The sequence below is a fragment of the Toxoplasma gondii genome, chromosome IX (genome assembly GCF_000006565.2).
Source record: "Toxoplasma gondii ME49 chromosome IX, whole genome shotgun sequence".
Classification (NCBI taxonomy): domain Eukaryota; phylum Apicomplexa; class Conoidasida; order Eucoccidiorida; family Sarcocystidae; genus Toxoplasma; species Toxoplasma gondii.
This window is the reverse complement of record NC_031477.1, coordinates 5331669-5351966: the sequence shown is the minus strand read 5'-3', so window position 1 is coordinate 5351966 and position 20298 is coordinate 5331669. Positions and strand designations below refer to the sequence as shown.

Genomic DNA, 20298 nt, shown 5'->3' with positions numbered 1-20298 from the left:
CGGCGACTTTTTCCTTCAACCATGGACGCTCGCCAAGAAGGCAGTTCCCGTGCTGCCTCCATGGAGCAGCCAGCCTCGGATATCGATTCCAGCCGTTCCTCTTCCTCTTCTTCCTCCTCTTCTTCCTCCTCATCTTCCTCTTTTTCTTCCTCTTCTTCCTCTTCTTCCTCTTCCTCTTTTTCTTCATCTTCCTCGTTTTCCTCGTCTTCCTCGTTTTCCTCGTCTTTCTCTTCTGTTTCCGCGTCCTCCTCTGCTCCTTCTGCTTCGAGCCGTTTGGGGAGACAGGCGCATTTGTTTCCCTCTCTTGAGTACAAAGAAGAAGTGGTGGAGAAGTTGGTCAAGGAAGATGCGTTAGCTGTTTTGGCAAGAGGCGTAGACGCACATGGCATTCTTCTGCTTCTGCTGCGGCGCCTCCAGCGCCCGGAGCCGCCGCGAGCGTCTGCCCCCGATGCGACTTCGTGTGTACGTACACCTGGAGGGCTGCTCGTCGGAGGTTTGGCTTTTCCGAAGCTGATTTTCGTCTTGAATGTTTCCCAGGAAGAGTGCGAGCTTTTGCAGCTGCGGCAACTGCAACTCGAAGAGCAGTTTGCGGAGCGCGAGAGACTTCTCGAATTTCTGAGAAAGCACAAACAGACGTTCGGAGACGACCGGGTGGACGAGCCTCCATGTCCCCACCCACCCGCGTCGCGAATCGATTCGGGCGCTTCAGTTCTCCCAGCTCCAGGCGCTCCACATGACTCTTCCGCGACTTCCCCCGCTCCACCTCGCACTTCTTCAACTCCAGTCGAACCTGCCTCTTCTCCACCTTCGAAGTCTGAACTCGCCGTTGCCCCGTTCTCTCCTCTTTCTTCTCTCTCTTCTTCTCCTTTCTCTTCTTCTTCTCTCTCTTCTTCTTCTCTCTCTTCTTCTCTCGCTTCTTCTTCTTCGCTCTCTTCTTCTTCGCTCTCTTCTTCTTCTCGTTCTTCTCTGTCTCCTTCGTTAGTGCTTCGATATGTGGGCAGTGGAGCGGCGACCGGCTGCGAAGGGGCGACCTGGGCGCAGCGACAGAAGCTGTACGCGAAGGGTGGCTGCTTCTGTGTTTCCTCTCGCGTGATGGTCGGCGACCTGCTTTCTGGGAAGCTGCCGCCAGAAGTCATTGACTGCATCATCGTGATGCATGCAGAAACCGTCTGCAGGGGCTTCAACGAGGCCTTCATCGTCCGTCTGTACAGACAGCGGAACCGGCTGGGCGGCCTCAAGGCGATCTGCGACAACCCCTCTGCGTTCTTCTCCTCCTTCCTCAGCAGGAGACAAAACGTCTCGATCTTTGGCCTCCTCGAGCGAACGATGAAGCAACTCTGGATTCAGAAGGTTCACCTCTTCCCCAGAGACGCCTCCGCCGTCCAACGGAGTCTCGAGGTAAGAGGCGAGAGCGAACCGGACTGTAGACGGAGAACGCCGAACACAGCCACAGCGAGAACGGAACGCCTCCCCCGAGCAGGAATACGGTGGACAAGCGACAGGAAGAGAAGGGAGAGAGGAAGCAGAGGGAGCAGAGGAAGCAGAGGAAGGATACAGCGACAGGCAGGACAGCAGAGAGAGAGAGAGAACGGAGGAAGCCAGACGAACAGAGAGGAGAGAGAGAGAGCGAACGGTCGCCTTTGTGGTGTCTCTTTTTTGAGCCTTGAACGCGTGTGTGGTTTTGGAGAAGTGACTGCCTGCGTTCTGCGCTGCGTTTCGCCTCGAGTTTCTCGCCGTTTCTGCTCCCTCAGTTCTCCTTTGCGCGTCGCGTTTCCGGCACCGTTTCGTTCAGGCCGCCGCCGAACCCGAGAGCCTCGAGGTGATTTTGAGGCCGTCTGCGTCGACTCTGGAGATTCAGCGAGCAATCACTTTGCTCCTGCAATCGGGGCTCGATTTCTTGAAGAGAGTTCGCCTCCTCAACCTGGAGAATGTCCAGGACGCAAATGCGCTGATCGTCGGTGGCAGAGCTGCAGTCGCTGCCAAGGCCGCTGCTCTTCTCTCTCAGCTCGCTTCGCAGGAGGCTCGACAGGGAGAACAAGAAGGCGAACAAGACAGACACCGCGAAGGGGGACAAGAAGACGGAGACGAGCAGTGGACGCGAAAGCGGAGACGAGAAGAAAGCGGAGAGAGAGGAGAGAGAGGAGAGAGGAGCGTGTCTGGAGAAAGGGAAGGGCCGGACGCCTTTCGTCTCGCAGCGAAGCTGGGGGGCGGTGGCTTTGAAACGTTCGCGGCTTCTGTGAAAGAAAGCGCAGAAGCTGTCTGGCATAGATTGGACGCGAAGACTCGACAATTCGTGGCGGTAAATGCCGGGAGAGAAGGACTCTAAACCTGACAGTCGTCGGAAACGCTTCTCGACCAACTCGTTGGTGCAGAAACCGCGTGATGACAGAAGCTCTACGCTTCTAGGCTGAGAGCTGCGGGGGAACCCAATCTCTAAAGCCGCGTGGAGGCCTACGGATACGGTGTCAATACAGTGACGCATAGAAGAGATGGAGACCGAGGCAAACGTATAGATACATCGACAGACAGATAAGCACGGTGACAGATAGACACATAGCTAGATAGATAGATAGATACATAGATACATAGACAGGTAGATAGATACATAGACAAGTAGAGAGGGAGATCGATAGAGAGACAGAGTGATGGATCGATATATAGATAGAGATAGAGAGATCGATAGAAAGCCATAGGGAAATCGATAGGGAGACAGTTTGATCGATAGACAGATAGCTAGACAGATAGATCTGCGTGTAAATGCTTGTTTATGTACATTAGTCGATGAGATCTGGAGAGAGAGAATGTTTTGTGGTGCGTGTTCTCTCGAGGTGAGACAAAAGAGTGACTGTCTGTCGCGTTGCGTCGATCGCCACGGTCGGCAGAGCCTCCTAGGTATTCGTCTCTATGTTTTTCATGGAACAAAGGTGCATGCATATAGTGTTTTTTTCCTGCATGTGCGTTTACTTGTTTCGTTTTCTCCCTCCGATTCTCTCGAACCAGGATCTCGGCGTGCTACGCAACTTGCTCTGGCGCCTCTATCGACTTGACGCCGTCGCCTTCTTTTCCCTCGTAGACGCGCTGAAATCGTCCAAGGTGCTCGATCCCGGGTGGATGCACACCACAGAAATGCACATTCTTCTTCATCGCGCCCAAAGCAGGTGAATGCTCTTCACCACCCCCCACAAATTAGTCGCTTCCTTTCATTGCTCAAACGGTATCTGTTGACATATATATATATGCATATATGTATGTTTGTATATATATATATATATATATATATATGTGCCTGCGTGTGTGTGTATGTATACAAGTCTTGCACGTCTTGTCTCATTGTCTCTCATTGTTCATACGAAATTTTTGGATGTGTGTGTATATGTATATGCATGGATATGTATCTGCAATATGTATCTGTATATAGATATCTATGTATATGTATAGATATAGATTTGTGCTTTTGTCCATTTGAACTTCAGTGCGTTTGGACACGCGCGCCTCTGGACGTCTGCATCGCTGTGTTCCCCTCTACTCACTCCTCCCCACCCTCTTCTGTCTGTGCTTGTCTCCGTCTTTCCGTTTTCTTGTCTCGATGCATGCGTCGTATCCACGTCGTCGCAGATGCATGCGAATGCGCCTGAGTGTACTGACAAGTGCCTATGCGCATGCGAACGTCTTTGGCATTTTCTCAGGGTCTTTAGTCTGCAGCGTATCCCGCACAGAGACCTGCTGCCGCAGCGAGAGAACGCGAAGCGCGCACGATACGCTAAGCGGAGAGGCAGCGCTGCGCCGCAGATGTCGGCTGACGGTGTGGTTTGTCTGGGCTGGGAAGGAGGCTGTGGAGGAGACAGGTCCCGAGACACAGGAGAGCAAGAGGAGGACGCGAGAGACCTTATTTCTGGCGCCCCTGGGAAAGACGCCGAGCGAGCACCGAGGACAGACACACAGAGGGAACCTTCTCCGTCACGTAGTGCTTCTCCTTCTGCGTCGGCGTCGTCAGCATGGCTCACTGCCGGAGGAGAGCCTCCGCTGGTGAAGAAGGCAGTTCTGGCGTTCGAGGCCAACGCGAAGTGGAAATGGCTGATTGACTTTCTCTGGAACTGCCAAGTCAGTGACGAGATCTTCGAAAAACTTCTGCGGGAGCAAGAGAAACGCTTCGGAGCGGGACCTGGAGGAAAACGCCGCGGAACGCTTCAGGCGTCGCATCTTTCCTCTTCGGGGACTGCTGCGCCCTCTTCGAGAGCGACTCTGTCTGCTCCATCCTCTCGGGGAAGTGAGAGAGAACAAGACGAAGAACAAGAGGAAGAACAAGAGAGAGAACAAGAGAGAGAACAAGAGAGAGAACAAGAGAGAGAACAAGAGAGAGAACAAGAGGTGCCAGAAAGGAGGCGCAGGGGAAGAGGCCAACCGCACGTGCAGGAGACGGAGAATAAAAATGCCAACAGTCATGGAAAGAACTCTTCAAGGAAGCCTCGAACCGAGGCAGAAGGTTTCTCCGAAACGCCGCGAGACAAATCTGCTGCCTCGTCAAGCGGGGCCGAGTCAGGCGGCGAAGATGTTTTTTGTGAAGTGGTGGATGACGACGACACGGAAGACGAAGAAGAAGGAGAAGCCGGAGAAAAGGGAAGTTGGCGGAACCAGCTGGACCTGCTAGAAAAGCAGCGTTCATCGTCGAGTGATGTCTCAGATGCAGAGATCCTCACGGGTGAAGAAGACGCGAGCGAGACAGACGAAAGAGATCGCCACACGACTTCTTTTTTCTCTTCTGGGGCCTCTTCTGCCCTCTCCTCTCGCCTCCCTTCCTCTGTCTCTGCCCCCGCTTCCTCTCCAGCTCCGCCGTTTCGTCCTCGGTATCGTCTTTTGTTTTTGGTGGAAGATGAAGCAAGTCATCGGCAGCTGCGTCTCCTCTTCATGCTCGGGGCGCGTCGTGTGCTGCTCTCTTCTCTCCGTCAGCATCTCTTTTCTCACTCCTCGCCGCCTGCCATTCCTCGAGGGCCGCCTCCGGTGCAGCAGAGGCGTAGGGCCAGAGAGGAAGGCGTAACAGCCGCGCCCTGTTCTTTGGGGTCTTCTCTTCATCGGAACATCCCTTCTTCCTCTTCTTTTTCCTCTTCCTCTTCTTTTTCCTCTTCCTCTTCGTCCCACTCGTCCTCTCCTTCGTCTTCTTTCTCCTTCACTGCGTTTCCCTCTTCTTCTCACGCGTCGTCTGCAGGTTCGCTTGCTTCTGCGTCTCCTCCTCTGCTTTCGCGTCGCGGTCGAGGAGGCCGGGGAGGACTGGGGGCTGGAGTGGAGAGAGAGAATGAGAGAAGAGAGAGACAGCGAGGGTGGGGCAGCGAAACATCCCGTCTGCTGCGAGAGGCTCTGCAAGAGGAAGAAGCGAAAGACTCGAGGCCGTCCGTCACCTGGGCACAAGCCGTCGAAGAGCAGCTGCTCACAGACGAAGTGATGAGAAAAAATGTCGCGCGCAGAACTCGGAAACTGCGGTAAGAAACCAAAGCCACACCTTGGCGTGTGACGACTTTCGCTCAAGAAAAGCCTTTGCGTCCTCGAACACAGACGCAAGAACGACTTCTTTCTGTCTTCGCTCTCTCCTTTCTCCTTTCTCGTCCTTCCTTCCTTGTCCTTCTTTCTCCGTTCGCTTTTCGCGCCTTCTTCTCCCCCCTCTCTCTCCTTTTCTCTCTTTCCTATCCGTTCCCTCTCATCGTTTCTTTTTCTCCCTCGGTCTCTCCGTATGTGAACAACACAGGCGTCTGCCCCAGCAGTGCGCGATGGTCGCGGCTGTCTGTAAACTCGTCTGTTCCCCGTTTCGCATGCAGAGGCGAAGTGCAAGGCTTCTCTCTGTGCGCATTTGACTCTTGGTATCTTTGTTTTTGTGCCCAGAGTTCGGCCTACGCCATTCATCGTCAGCGCCAGTGCAGGCACCGGAGCTGTGGCCTACGCGCTCCGGCGAATTCTGCCGCATGCAATTGTCCTCGTCGATCCGCATCCGTCACTCGTTCGGGAAATCGAAGTTTTCTGTGCAGAAAGAAAGGCCTTGAGTGAGCTGCTCGCAGAGGTGGCTGCATGCGCGTCCTCGAACGCCGCGGAGACGGAAGGCGCAGCGAGGGAAGAAGGCGACGAAAAGCAAAAGAAACGCGGAAGAGAGGGAAGCGGGCAGGAGACGCAGAGCAAGAAGAGGAAGGTGGAAGGACAGAGGGAAGCAGGGCCATCGGCCGACAGTTTCGACGCCAGAGTCACGCAGACTCTCGCGGTGTACACGGAGTCACCACCTGCTTCTCCGTATGTGTTTTCGGGGACAGATCTTCGCGTCTTTGTCCTGGTGTTGCAGCAGTCGGCGGAACTCCAGCAGTATCTTTCCACTGTGCAAGTTGAGCAGACAGCGTGGAGGATGCTTTCGCAACAGAAGGAGCACCTGCTGGTTGCCGTGGACGACCTCCTCTTCTTCACACCCCTGCTGCCGGCTGCGTCTGCGGGCGGATCTGAATGGCAGGGACGGCTGGCCGCGAAACGAGAAGACATGCGGCGCCTCGCTGCTGAAGACTCGAAGCGAGATGGTCCTCGCGATGAGGATGGCCTGTCTCCAGACCTGGAACTCGCCTCCTCTGCGCCACCCTCCTTGCGCCGCTGCCTGACGACCGCGGAGACAGCCGCGCTCGGGCTCCAGTGGAGACAGCAGTTGCGGGCCATGGGAGTCGGCAGTCACGGCCTCGACTCCACGCGAAGAGGAGGAGGCAGCGACGCGTTTCTCCAGCAACAGATTCAGAAAGAAATGGAGAGACGTCACGGCGAGAAAACAGGCGAGGATCGTCGAGCCCAGAAGTCCGACGGCCTCGGAGACAGCCTCAGAAGCCTCGCGACGCGAGGAGACTCTTTTCTCTCCTCTGCAGCCTTTGAGCTTCTCCAGCCCAAAGTCGTCGTCGATATGAGGGAAATGCGGTCTTCCCTTCCCTTCGAACTCTTCTGCAAACGGCTGCGCGTCGTCCCCCTAACTTTCGGCGTAGGAGATTACGTTCTCACAAGGTAAAAATTGCACACATCGCCACATGCCAAACATGGCTCCTATTCGGATGCACACTCACTGCAGAGATACTTATATAAATACATATATATATATATATATATATATATGCACACGCATCAACCGCGGTGACAAACGCCGCTCCGGAGACACATGTGTGTACGTGTAAAGCGATAGAGACAGAGATATTTGTGGAGGTGATCATCTTGCTATGCGCGTTTACAGGTTGATCTGCTCATATATATATATATATATATTTATAAAAGTCTATATGCATATGTGTCGGTGCATGTACGATTATACACGCATCCTGTGCTCCTGCATTTTCGCAAGTTAGCATTGTGGTTTTTTTGTGCAGGGAAATCTGTGTGGAGAGGAAGGCGATCTTCGACTTGTGGCAGTCGCTGCTTTCGGGCCGATTGTATCAGCAGGTATGTCTGTCGCTTCTCGAGAGGTTTTCTGAAATCTTTTTCGTCGATCTTTCGGGATTCTGTTGCTGGCAGAAAGGCTAGCGTCTGTTCAAGAGCGCCGAAGGCCGCGACAGTTCGACGATGTCGATATCTTTGGCATCGAGAGGAGGCCGCGAAGCAACTCACACAAAAGCCAAAAAAAGAAATGAACATATATATATATATATGTATATCTGCGTGTATGTGAAGATCTGTAGGACTTTCTCTGAACACCCTTTTGCGTCATGTATTCGCAAGAATGTAGATGCGTATATATATATATATATATATATATATATATATATATACACGTGAGCATGTCATTACGACATATATCTATATATATGCATGTATATGGACATGCGTTCAACTATGTGTATACTTTGTAAACAGTTGTTCCTTCACATGTTCTTTCGTGTTGGCCTTCGTGGTTTTCGAGGTTGCGTTTGTGTGCCTTTGTCTGCTTGGGGTGATGGGTGTTTTCCGCTTTTTCTTTGAGTTCTGCGCGTTTCAGAGTCTTTCGCGATGCATGCGTTTCTTTGCTGATCGCTGCTCTGCTCGTCTTCTTGTCACTTGTCTGTTTGTCTCCAGGCGCAGTTGCTGTGTCGCTATTACCGGTGCCCCACACTGTTGATCGAATTCGAACGAGGACGACCTTTCTCTCTCGTCGGCTATCCAGGTCTTCCTCTTGAAGCTGAGAGTCTTCGTGCGCTCGGAAACACAGCTGTTGGATGCTGCGCTCTTCTTCACAAGTCAGTGAAAGCTGAAAACGTCTTTCTTGGAGATCGACGTAAACTATGATTCGTGTTGATATGTAAACGTGTATATCTATGTCGAGGGATACATGTCTGCAGCTGCGGCCAAATGCGTACAGGTATGTATCTTCACATATGTGTGTATGTATACGCGTCTGCATAACGTATATCTGCATACCTGTGTATTTACGTAGTTACATGTGCACACACGAACAGCAGCCATGTGTGTGTATAAAAACAGACGCAGACAGGCAGGGAAGCGAAATGAGGACGTTGAGGGCAGAACAGTCTGGACAGCGACGTAAACCCCTAGGCAAATCGAGGAACGCAGACTGGTGATTCTGTCGGAGGTGGGTACGCGGAGAGATGGAACGAGGAGGGGAGTTCCAGAGTGAGAGATGTGGACATGCGAAGGTGGACGAACTCCTCAGAACAATAACGTTTAGGGAAGCAGAGAGAAAGTCGGCTCGCACCCTCCAGTTCATGGACGTACGACCCCCAAACATGTCTGGTCACTCGCGTCTGAATTCGAGGAGAAACAAGAGCCTCACACTTTGTTTTGTAAATCTCGCTTTCAAGCTTGCGACATTATTCTCGTAAGTGCATCGTCTTTCGATTGCTTATCGTTCTGTGCATTTCTGCATACTGTCATTATTGATACACGGTAGGCCTTTGTGCAGCAGAAGCGTATCTCTGGTCACACCATCGACCTCCTGCAGTCTCTGTGTTTCCTGTCATGTTCACACCGGCCAGGCTGTTACTACTTGTTCTGCATTTTCCTTCCCTCCGTCTCATATGGGCTCCTCATTCGGCCTTCAGTGCGAACATCTTCATTGCCCTCAAGGTGAGGTTTTTATAATAGTTTTTTAGAAAAAGAAACACACTCAACTCACAGCCTTGTTCGGCTTTTCTTTGGCTTTCCTCGGCGGTGAAAAAACGTATCTCTCCTCGATCTTAGTTGACGGATATGCAAAGGTCCATCTGCCTCACTGTTCGTCGATGTATCAATTTAGCAACCTAGCCGGAAGTCTTACGTACATATCTATACATTTTTGTGTATATGTTTGCATCCAACCGCGGGTATGCTGATATCGGAGAGAGACTTCTGTACTCAAGATCAGGGTACTGCCCGGCGCACATAACCGTTGGCGTCGTTCCACGCATTTCTCTAATCCTCTGTCGGCCGTTATTGCGCCTCAGCTGACGTGCACACGCTCATGTATGTACGTATGCATGTATGTATGTACGTATGCATGTATGTATGTACGTATGCATGTATGTATGTACGTATGTACGTATGTATGTATACATGCATATATATATATATATATATATATATATATATCGTTTGTTTGTTCGTGCTTTGTTTTCGGACGGCAATGTGCGGAAACTGGGCACACATTCGCCTTGTACAGGGGATAAATTTGGCCGTAACGTTTAGTGTCTGTTCGATTCCTTGGATTTTGCTTCGCCTCATGGGCAAGTGTGGTTTTTTGCGTGTGCACCAGACGGGGCGCGAGCAGCCCGACTTGAGTCGCATTGAATCGATTGACCGGCAATTTCTGCTGGAGGCGGAAGACAGCGACGCGAGTCAGCGAGCGATGAACATGCGGCCGCTCTCGTCTTTCCAGAGCACATTTTCGATGCTAGGAAGCAAGAAAAGTCGAGTGCGAGCCGAATCCGAAAGTGACCAGGTTGCCGTATGCGCCTCGGTAAAGGAACCGCCGTCATTAGGTGGCGGAAAAGACAGGGAAGACGATGTCCATCCAACTTCTCCAGCGAAAAAGACCAGGGAGAGGCAAAATACGCCCGCTACAGCGGCGCAAAACAATGTTTGCGTGGAAGACAGCACTGACAACCTAAACAGACGCGCAGCTGCCACTGGCCTGCAGCTTGTGGGTGTACACACACCCGAGCGTAGCCGACCAGAGAGAGGGCCAAGTTCTGGAACAGAAAGCCGCGTTTCCGGCAAAAGTCGGCAGATGCGACTAGCGGTCTGTCCGGTCGCTGCAACCGAGAAGACACAGACGAAAACAGATAGCAGTAGCTCCCCTGCATGCAAAAACAATAGGAACCCCACTGGCACGAGACTTGCCGTCCAGCCTTTGCAACTGACGGAGGAACAGGAGGCCGCGAAAGTGCGGGAAGACACCGTTGGCGTCCGACCAGCCTCGTCGGCGACAAACACGGCAGCTGTCGATTTCCTTCGTCGTCTCCCTGGTGTTACGAGCAAAAATATCAATCTGATTGTCTCTCGGGTACCGTCATCCTGCTTACTTTTGGACGGCAAAGTCAAACGAGCCGAAAGCGACAGCGTATCAGATCACGAACAGCCGGTTTCTACACAGATGTGAAGGCACAAGGGGGGGGGGTGACCGGCCCCGATATTGACCACAAGTATTTCGCTTACCATAGTTATTGAAATATACACCTGGTACGTAGACATATAGATAGGTTGATGGTTGTTTTGTTGCGAGGGGGGAAGGGCAAAATCGAGACAGGAGCGACGAAGACGCGGAAGGGCAGTGAAACTGAAAAGAGAAAGGAGTGCTCTATTTGTAAGTGCAGACCGTAGAAAGCTTCTTTAATGGAAAGAGATGCATCTTTTTACTTCTGCTATCGCAGGTCCCTAACCTTGCAGATCTCGCAGCTATGTCGGAGAAGGAAATGATTGATTTGTTGGGCGCGTAAGTCACTCCGTGCTGTCTACAGCTTGGACCGACCGCAGTCCCCCGCAGATCTAGAATGCACGTATATATATATATATATATATATATATATATATATATATATATATATGAGCACATCTTTGGCAACACACAAATTCATGGAGTCTTACTTCCGTTTACATGTGCAAATTCGCACTGGTACGATGAATCCGTTGTAGATATGATCCAGCCGGTAATCGAAGAACATCCAGTCATTGTGAGATCAATTAGCATATTTTTGCCGAGTCTTTCTATCCGTAAGACACAACGGAGTCGTTGGATTGTATGCTAGTCATGCCGTGGAGAAGCTTCGAGACGGAAAAGAGAGAAGGCAAGCCAGCGGACTGCGTGTCTAGTTTTCCAAGAAAGGAGCCATGCAGTGAAAAAATTCATCTACGCGGTGTTTATGTTTTCCGTACCTTTGCAGGGACGACGGCCATCACCTGCACTCTTTTCTGAACGCACCAATCGAGTTCGACTGAGGATGAAACTTCAGTCTCAGAAGAAAAGCTAACGGAGGAAAACGGGAAATAACGTAGCAAAAATGGTCGTGCGGCCTCGGCGATATTTGTGCGTTCCCGACCTCTCTTCTCTGATGTTGTCCCACTTTCTGTCGAGTGTGTTTAGGTGGCATTTTCTGGAGCTCTTGTACAGTTTGGCCTTGTTTCGTGAAATCCTTGACAGAAGCCACAGGGATAGCGTACCGTTGCTCCGAGAGGAGAAGTTGGTTTTTATATTCAGTGGTTGCTTCGCTGTTTTACATTCCCTCCAGGACTGGTGGCAGCCTGAGGGTGCGCACTTTGGTTCAACTGCTTGCTTGAATGAGAGCGCGAAAAACGCATTCTGGAAGCAATTTCAAGCTGTAAACAAGACCCTTCCGCTATTTGGAGGAAAGTCTTTGCGAACGCGATTGCAGAAAAATACACACATCGACAATTCACGCTTCATAGGGTACAGTCAAACCTGGTTGGTGCCAGGATCGTGGCAACACAGGCGTTGGAAGCTGACTGCATTGATTAAAAAATAGAACAAAACAGAGCTTTCAGGCGATGGTCTTATTCGAGGCTTGGCATACGCAGTTCCAGCTCTGTCCACGAAAATGCTCAATCTGGCGGGCTGGTCATTCAACAGGCGAAAGAAAACGTCGCAAAGTGGTGGGAGTTGTCCTCCAGCTGAGTGACACGTGACGCTGCATCCATGACAGAAGGGAAGTCGAGCGTCCGGAGTCCAAGCGCCGTCTGCTTCAACAAAACTCTGGGGAGTGCGTTGTGTGTGACCCGTGAACTGTTTCGCTTTAGAAAAGAAACCTCAGCTTCACAAGCCGTGCTGTCTCGTAGCTACCCAGAGAAATGGGGGATTCAGAACCGTCAGGCGTTCCGAATGTCTGTGCTTTAAGAAAGTGAGAAGCAAGAGGCCGCCGTGAAAATCGGACGGTCTTGGAGGTTCAAGAAGTCCTTCCAATGCGGCGGATGTGGCTGGTGGGAGCAAACCCAAGCAGGCATCCAGAACAGAGACTGTTCGATATATATTCTAGAAGGGGATATGACAGAGATCACCCTTACCCGTTTCCGCTCTGTTTCTACGGCTAGTAAGGAACACGGTGTGCTGTTTGTTTCGTCTATAAAAGAAGAGTTCGACGACCCCCAGAGAGTGCGCTCTACGGCACCTTGTCCAACCTACACCACCACCGAAGCCAGAACAGGAAAACTCTTTATAGTAAGCACACAATGGTGGGGGCTTAAGGAAAATAAATATCGCAAACGCTGATTGGGCATCATGCGCTGCAGATGTAGTCCCTAGTTCGACTCCAGGCTGGACCGAGTTCTTCTGTTTCCAAATAAGTAACCCTGGTCAACGCTGGTTGTTCAGGGTGAACTGAACATTCCGTCAAGAACCTTCCCGCCTGATGGTCTGTCCGTTCCTTTCTCGCCCTCACACCGAGGAGCAAAGCTCGTATCCCAACTGTTAGTCAAGGACTGTTTTCTGACCCCGCAAAGAATGTGCATTTCGCGTGTTCGCTGTATTCGTCTGCACCACTGCCGCTTTCCTGCATAAGGAGATGCCAGGAAAAACGGGGCGTGTGCCAAGAAAAAGGAGCTTCTGCATGCAAAGAAATTTACGACGGGCTGGCGGCTGCAAGCGACTGAGTTGCACCGCGGCTTGCTTGTTGGGCATGTGCGGCTATGTGCAAAAAGAGTTTGCGGCAAATACGGGACTTTTCGAAATTGATTTCGACTGAGTTTCTTTGCGTCTTCAAAAGCAAAGGGTCGGGCGGCGACTCCTTGGACTCCCGTCTCCAGACTTTCCAGGCCCATCGAGAAAGGCGTGTTTTCGAGCAATAACCGACCCAGACCTCCTTTTGCTTCTTGGCGTTACCCCAGTTTCGTTTCACCTGAATGTATGCTTTCCTTCGAGTTTAGTTCTGGCGTGTATATGCGAAACAATTCGTCAGCAGCGCTGCAGGAAACTGGCGTGTGGCACAACGCGTGGCGCGCTCGCAGTAAATTGCCGACGGCTTTCTTCATCGACATTTCTTCATTTAGTGTAGGTTCGTTCTTTTCTTCGCATTCTCTGGCGAATAACACAAGTTCGACACCACCTTTTGTGTGCAAAAAGCGATTTGTGACGGCGCCGATATACCTTCGTTTCCCCCGCTACCACGAGTTAGTTCAACTGCGATCGAAAGACCACCCGTACTCACACCAGCACGTGTCCTGTGATGCGGATCTCGCACGCGACAAAAACTCGATTTGTCGTCTCTGCAACCTACAAAGAGGGAGAAATTTCCAGTACAGTTCTCGTCTGTCTCGTCCGTTTCTCTTTTTTTGCTTACGAGAGCGCGGCCGAGAGACCAGCGTGGCTACGTGGATTCTCTCTTAGCGTCACACACACTCGTCTAAGAAGGATCTGCGATTAACCTGACTATTTTCTTCCATTAATGCTTGGCGTTCAGTTGTTCTGCTTCTACCAGATATCTAAGCGCGTCCAATTTGTGTCGCTCTTCGCGTACCACTCGTGGTTGCGTTCAACTCCATCAAACGGGGACCTGCCTTTCAGTGCGGTGTCTGCAGTGTGCACGCGTCGGAAAAGTTGAGAAATCTCCGCGAGTTGTACGACGCTCCATAACTGAGTCTACCTCTCCCCCATGTTAAGGAGTTTTTGATACGCTATCCATCAAGGCAGCTGGGGTATAGTCGCAGACTTCTTTTTCCTGTTTTTCTTTTGTCTTGACACATATCCAGCACTTGCCCCTTTCCTCATTCTTGCTGGTTCTTCTTTGTGCCTCTCTTGTCGTCATTTGTTTCTCAGGCTCCCCTGTCTTATGAAGTGGTTTCACTTTACCTTTGCATTGTTTTCGTTCTTCCACGGTCACTGCACCTCAGTTCTGTATCTTTCTAGGTCCTTCTCGTTACCCCCCGCTCTCACCACTTCTCTTTTCCGTTTCCCCGTGTGATTCCAGTCCCTTTTTCTCTTTCCTTCGCTGTGTTTCGTTTGTTATTTCTCTCCCCCATTGCCGCCACGTGCGCCGTTCTCTGCAGAGAAGAATTCGCAATCTTTTTTCCGACCCTGTCAAGTTCACCAGCACCCGCCCCCCTCGGCAAAATGGCGATGGTAAGACAGGGCGTGTCTCCGACGACGACTTCTGTGCTCTTTTTCTGAGTTTCTCTCCTTTTTTGGCACCCTGCCGTCGACCAGCTTCGTCGTCTCTTCTTTTCCCTGTCCTTCGCGTGTTTCACTTGGAGAAAATGTTTTCACAACGTTTCCCCGTTTTTCAGAGGTCGCCTGGTTCCCTGTTTCCCGACCTTCCGAATCAACAGCAGTTACCTTCTTTCTCCACTTTTCGATTTTCTGCTCAGGACGACGCAGAGGCCCAGCGGCAAATCCAGCAGATGGTCAAGTTCATTCTGAACGAGGCCCGCGACAAGGCACAGGAGATCGAAGCTCGGTCTCTCGAGGACTTCAACATTGAGAAGCTGAAGTTGGTGCAACAGATGAAGGACAAGATTCGCCAGGAGTACGAGAAGAAGGCGAAGAAACTCGAAACCCAGAGAGCCATGTAGGTCACGGATGCGGTCACTGTTCACGGGTGTGCTGAGTTTTTTTCGATTCGAGTCTTTGTGCGTCCCGAGTCGGGCAATTCAGTGTGTCAGAAACAAAGAAAGGGCCGCAGCAGCAACGGCACGTTTCTGCGTTTTCTGTCCGCTGCTCCCCTGCAGCGACCGATCGACTGCGGTCAACAAAGCTCGCCTGCGCCGAATCTCTGCTCAGGACCAAGTCCTATCCGAGGTGTACAGCCAGGCCATGACGCAGCTTTCCGCTGTTAGCCGCGACCGAGCGAAATACCAGAAGCTTCTTGAAGACTTGATTGTCCAGGTGCGAGGAACTGCTAGTTTTCTCAGGGGAAAATAAGACGCAGCCGTCTGCGAAGAGAGTGCCGCGACTCCCGATGCAATCTTCGTGTTCTCCGATTCCGAACGAGGCAGACAGCGTCGGGGCGAAAGTCGTGCTTACATTCAAGTGTCTGTTCATGCGGAGTCGTGAAGGATGTCTATCTTAATGGTCATAGATTTGGTGATGGTCTGTGTAGACTTCCTGGCAGGCATGCCACGCAAGGTACTGTCGGGGTCTTTGAGACCAGCGGCTGTTTGCGAAATGCAAGACTACCGTTCGATTCGTTAGCGCAGAAGGGAAGTGTTGGGGATGCGATGGCGACAGAAGAAGAATGAAGTGACATTCGTTTCGCCTTTCTTCCATGTTTCATCCTCCGGTTTGCTCCCTCAGGAAGAAGCTGGAGACATGAGAAGAGGCTTTGATGTTTGTAAGGCTGTGGCTTGTCGTCTTTAGGGTCTTTTGCGCCTTCTCGAGAGCGAAGTTATCGTTCGCTGCCGCGAGATGGACAAGGCACTGGTGGAAGCTGTGCTTCCGAACGCGGTGAAGAGATACAGTGAAATCATGCGCACAGAGGCGGGCCTGCACAAGACAGTTACAGCTACTCTCGATAAATCGGGTCGATACCTCCCGCCTCCGCCATCGGCCGACAATGATGGAATGTCGTGGTAAGAAGAAGTGGACACGAGAGAGGAGAAGTCAAAGCGAGGGAGGGAAGAAGGAAGAGAAAGCGGATTCTGCGAAGGTCAGGAAGACGGCAGAAAGGGCCTCGTGTGGCGCAGCGAAGGGAGGCGACTGCAGAAGGGCGAAGAAGAGCCGAAAGATCTTTTCAGAGGTCGCGATCATATCTGGCTGGAATTGCTGTCTCTTTTTTGATTGAGACTCTGCATCAATGGGATTCAAGAGACTCGCAATGTCTTTCTGTCGCGTGTATAACCGAGGCGCGTAAACCAAGTTTCGTTTAGCTTCAAGGTCGCTTCTGTCTGTCCTCTGTGTGTGCAAACAGCTGCGGTGGCGTAGTGCTGATGACTCGTGATGGCCGCATCACCTGCGATAACACCTTCGACGCTCGCTTGCGCATGGTCATCGTTGAATGTGCACCGGCGATTCGCCATACCTTATTCCCGAGCCATCAATGAAGGCGGGGATGTAGCTTCGTTGACTTTTGAAAAGCCGCTTCCCCTGTGGCGTCTGCTTGGGAACTGCGTTCAGTTACAACCTACAACTGTGTGTTTAGGATGTTTCGGAAGCAACCTCGGGGGGCGGGGGGTGGGGGGGAGGACGAAAACTCGCTCGCAGCGCCGGGACCATTTTCACCGAGGAGGCTCGTTTTTCAGGATCTTTCGTGGAAGTTTGCACCTGCCGTGCGTCTCGCCGTTTTATGTGTCTGTTCGACTTCTTGCAAACACGGCAGGGAAGGGCGGCAGACCATGTACACGGGCCGACGCTGGGATTTTCCAGTGTCCGAGAAGGGAGCATGTTTCTCTAGAACTTTCGGAACCGAGAGTCCGAAAAAGATACAAAGAAGCCAGAGCGCCTCTCCGTGCGCAAAAATCGCATGGAGCTGCGGTGTACGGGGAGAGAGTTGATATTAGTGGCTGTTCTGCAGCGACGAACTGAGTACCGGGGGGAGTTGGCCGAACTTCGAAAGGATGTGACGAGAAGTGGAGTGTGCACAAGCACAAAACGACACTTGTATAACTTGTGTGTCGTGGGGCATTCAAACGTATCCAGGAAGTCCTTTAGGTCGAAGCGTGGAATGGGGGAACGACGCGAGAGAAAAAGACGGCGGCGTGGACGACGGGGAGACCACCGGTCTTCTCTAAAGGGCGCCCGCGGGGACTACGAAGACGCAACGTTCGTTTTGACTCCACACTGCCTATTTGATTCGTTTTACGGGTCGATACAGCGCGTGTCTTTGAAGCTGTTCCCTGTTCCAGACGTTTTCTAACGGAGTCATTGGTCCTCTCTGCCGTGGAAACTCGAAACAAAACATACCCATAAAACGAGCAGGTCACAGCCCCCTGTTGGGTCGACACACAGACACGCGCATGTGCATATGTGCAGCCGCGTGTGTTTCTTCACGTTTGTGACCGGCTAAGCTGGTAGGATCTAGAGAAAACCAAAACGGAACCAAGTTTGTGATGGCCCTGAAGCAAGGCTAAATGTGTCCTTCCGTTGAAACACAGTTCCGTTCCCGCTGTTGGCGTGACCTCGAAATACCAAAAGCCGTAGGTGGTCTGAAGATTATTAGATCGAACCTGCGATCCCCGTACAAAGGTGGTGTTGCCACTGCAGCTCCTCAAGGGTGCTGCCACAGCTACGTTCCTATCGATTAGGCGATGCAAAAGAACTCTTCTTCGTGTTGGTCAAACGGTGGCACACAAAGTGTGGGATCCAGCAACGCACCCTGAGTTCTACACCAGTTCCGTGTACAAAACTGGAGAACGCTACAAGCAACACGATCACAGGGAGGGTTCCCGTCTGGCGGACAGAATTCGACGCAGACGGAAACGTCCATCGAAACGGTGCAAGTCTGGCCAATGGGACACGGGAAACTGGGAGTGCCGTCGCAAGTCAAACGGCAGACACCGGGGACGCCTTCAATACGTGGTGAGATGGTCGAGCACGTGTATATGCCCTCTTGGTCAGGTTCAGCGATTGGGCAATCCAGGTCAGAAAAGCAGAGCTGTGGGACGATGAACCGTATCGGACAAACTACCTCCTGAGCAGGGCCTGTACACATCATTTGACAACAGTATTCACGCAAAAGTAAAAATCGTTTCCCTAACCACTCAATTCGGAATCATTATTGAACACAGGAAAACATCGTTGACCTTTCTTGTTGCACTGGAACCTGGATGCTCGCAGCCTTTTCGAAGTCCAACACGTTTTGCTATCTTACGCAGTCCAGTGGGGTGGTGGTGTAAATCAGTCATAAAGAAGCTGGCTGTGTGTGTCTCCTCAATTGGAGGTCGCTGGATAACTCAGAAGCTTGAAGCGCAGGGCGAAGCAAATGCCTGGGAGGAAACTCGGTACAGTCGCAGTGTGGAGGATAATCCTGGGAGCTAAGAGAAGAGTCGTTTTCGCGAAGCGGAGCAACTGCCTCCCATTCCGTGTTTTCTGTACACCGAAAGGTGGTGTTATACCTAGGTGAGCAAGGACGTTGCTCGTGCCTGTGCATTTCTGTCGAAATGCAACAGCCGTACAGCAGTAAACACTCGAAAATCAGGTGGCACTGAAGGCCGCCTGAATGTTCCTTTGGGCTGAAGCAAGAATGCGTATCTTCAGCACAAAAAGGAGCCCTCTCACGCTAGGAAACTGACGCTGCGAACTCATATCCACTCACCGATGGCGGTTTGATCCGATATAAAGCTGGGTTCAGAGGCAATGTTCTCCCGTAAGTGTGAAGAAGATGTTTCGCCGTTTATACTCCAGAAGCTCTCGCGATCATACAAAGCGTAGCGACCGTCCGTGTCACTGGCAAGGGTGGGTTTTGCTTCACTCATTCTGGCATTCCCTGCCCCCCATGGAGCCGAGCGGGAGGTGGGTGCACCGAGATGGGTTTCTTTTGTCACTGTGTTACCCAGCTCTATTCTGAAGCCTTTCTCCAAACTTCCTGCGACTGTGGGCATACCCAGCTCAGTGATAACTACCGGGTTCCCTTGCACTTGACTCAAGGTGCTTGGGTCGTAGGTGGTTCGTTGCCTCAGCGCCTCCTCATCAGGATGTAACTCGAGCATTGGATCTTTGCGGCTGGAGTGGCCTTGGGCAGTGTTTCCTGCCTTGGCTATCCGGTCACCCGCTTGGACCGTCTGCGAGTTCGGTAGTCTCTCCTCGAACTGAGGAGTGACCAAGTCTTTCGGGTAAAAAGGAGGATTATCATAGAAACTTCTCTGATTAAGGGTGAGGCCGGGTCGTCTTGCTCGGTTAGACGGCTCCGGCGAAGCAAGGACGTACAACGGGGCATTGCTGCTTGTTTGCAACTGTCCGTTGGGAGGCAGAAGAACAACAGATGGACGGTTGACATCGCCTCCTCGCAGAAGGGTGGAAGTGAGAGTGGCAGGATTGCCCGGATGACTCAGAGCTCCTGCCTGAAACTGGGATCCTACGATGGCCGTAGCTGGTGGCTGCTGAAACTGCGAAATTGCCCGTGTAGTTCCGCCACCTACACGAATGACTGGATGCTGGAGCAGAACACTGGCTGGAAAAACCACACCTGACAGAGGTCGTGTTGTGGCTGCGCTCGCCCACGAGGCAAAGGAGGAAGAAACCCCGGAAACTAGAGTGCTTGTAACAACAAAAACGACAAAAATCCAAAGCCGCAGGCGCGGGTTGTCCTGACGATGCGAAATCGTGGAAAACTGACCAGCCGATTCACAAGAGCTCCTTTCACGCATCTTGTTTGACAGCCTCTCAATCTCTGTGGGTGAAAAGTCAATGCGGACAACACTCAAGTCACGAGAATATGAACGAATCACCAACAAATTATGCGGAATCATAGAGGGGTACAACACAGATTGTGGGGCAAGGAACAGGAAATAGGCGTAGATCAGTGTGGAGGCGACGCTCTGAGATGAACGGATGTGGCCTCGAGAATGCTCGCGAGCCGTTCGACATCCCCCAGAAAACGATTTAGAGGCAACTCCAGTAAATCTGGAGGCCAGATTGAACGGCTGCGCTGCCTTTCGTTTCTTTCGCGGGTGCAGGAACTTTTTTTCCCGTTGTGACGTTATTTCTGCCTGACCACCAACAGTCGATTCCGATAACGATCTACTGATCGCGACATCTCCCAGCAAGTGTTCCTTCTGCGGAACATTCCTATGAAACGTGCACGCCATTGAAGAACCGTTGAAACCAAAACGAGTTTAAATCTGTCCTTCCAGTCGTACGCGTTGCAGCGTCTACCGAAGTAAAACTCAGTCTGCAAGAGCTTGTCTATAGACTGCACACATCTGAAGGAGTGTTGCCGAAGCGATCCGACTCGG

At 51.8% G+C, this 20298-nt stretch overlaps 3 protein-coding genes across 3 annotated transcripts; 2 read left to right on the top strand and 1 right to left on the bottom strand.

The window, feature by feature from the left end:
* Positions 1–21: 21 nt before the first annotated feature.
* On the top strand, positions 22–11403 carry TGME49_305310 (ERCC4 domain-containing protein; the record flags this gene model as incomplete). The annotated part of the gene is made up of 11 exons (XM_018782442.1): positions 22–1398; positions 1793–2299; positions 3001–3158; positions 3687–5474; positions 5872–7011; positions 7368–7440; positions 8050–8210; positions 8967–9057; positions 9722–10471; positions 10839–10900; positions 11349–11403. The coding sequence occupies 11 exons, from the start codon at positions 22–24 to the stop codon at positions 11401–11403; spliced, it is 6162 nt and encodes a 2053-aa protein (XP_018636132.1).
* A 1721-nt stretch (positions 11404–13124) lies between these two features.
* On the top strand, positions 13125–17324 carry TGME49_305290 (vacuolar atp synthase subunit e, putative). The gene is made up of 6 exons (XM_018782441.1): positions 13125–13584; positions 14461–14533; positions 14779–14978; positions 15139–15295; positions 15767–15978; positions 16317–17324. Exons 1-6 carry the CDS (start codon positions 13322–13324, stop codon positions 16447–16449), a joined length of 1038 nt encoding a protein of 345 aa, XP_018636131.1. The 5' UTR covers positions 13125–13321; the 3' UTR covers positions 16450–17324.
* Positions 17325–17629: 305 nt separating this feature from the next.
* Positions 17630–19852, bottom strand: TGME49_305280 (hypothetical protein). The gene is made up of 2 exons (XM_002370280.2): positions 18660–19852; positions 17630–18046 (listed from the first exon to the last, which is right to left on the bottom strand). The coding sequence occupies exons 1-2, from the start codon at positions 19810–19812 to the stop codon at positions 17646–17648; spliced, it is 1554 nt and encodes a 517-aa protein (XP_002370321.1). The 5' UTR covers positions 19813–19852; the 3' UTR covers positions 17630–17645.
* Positions 19853–20298: the final 446 nt, after the last annotated feature.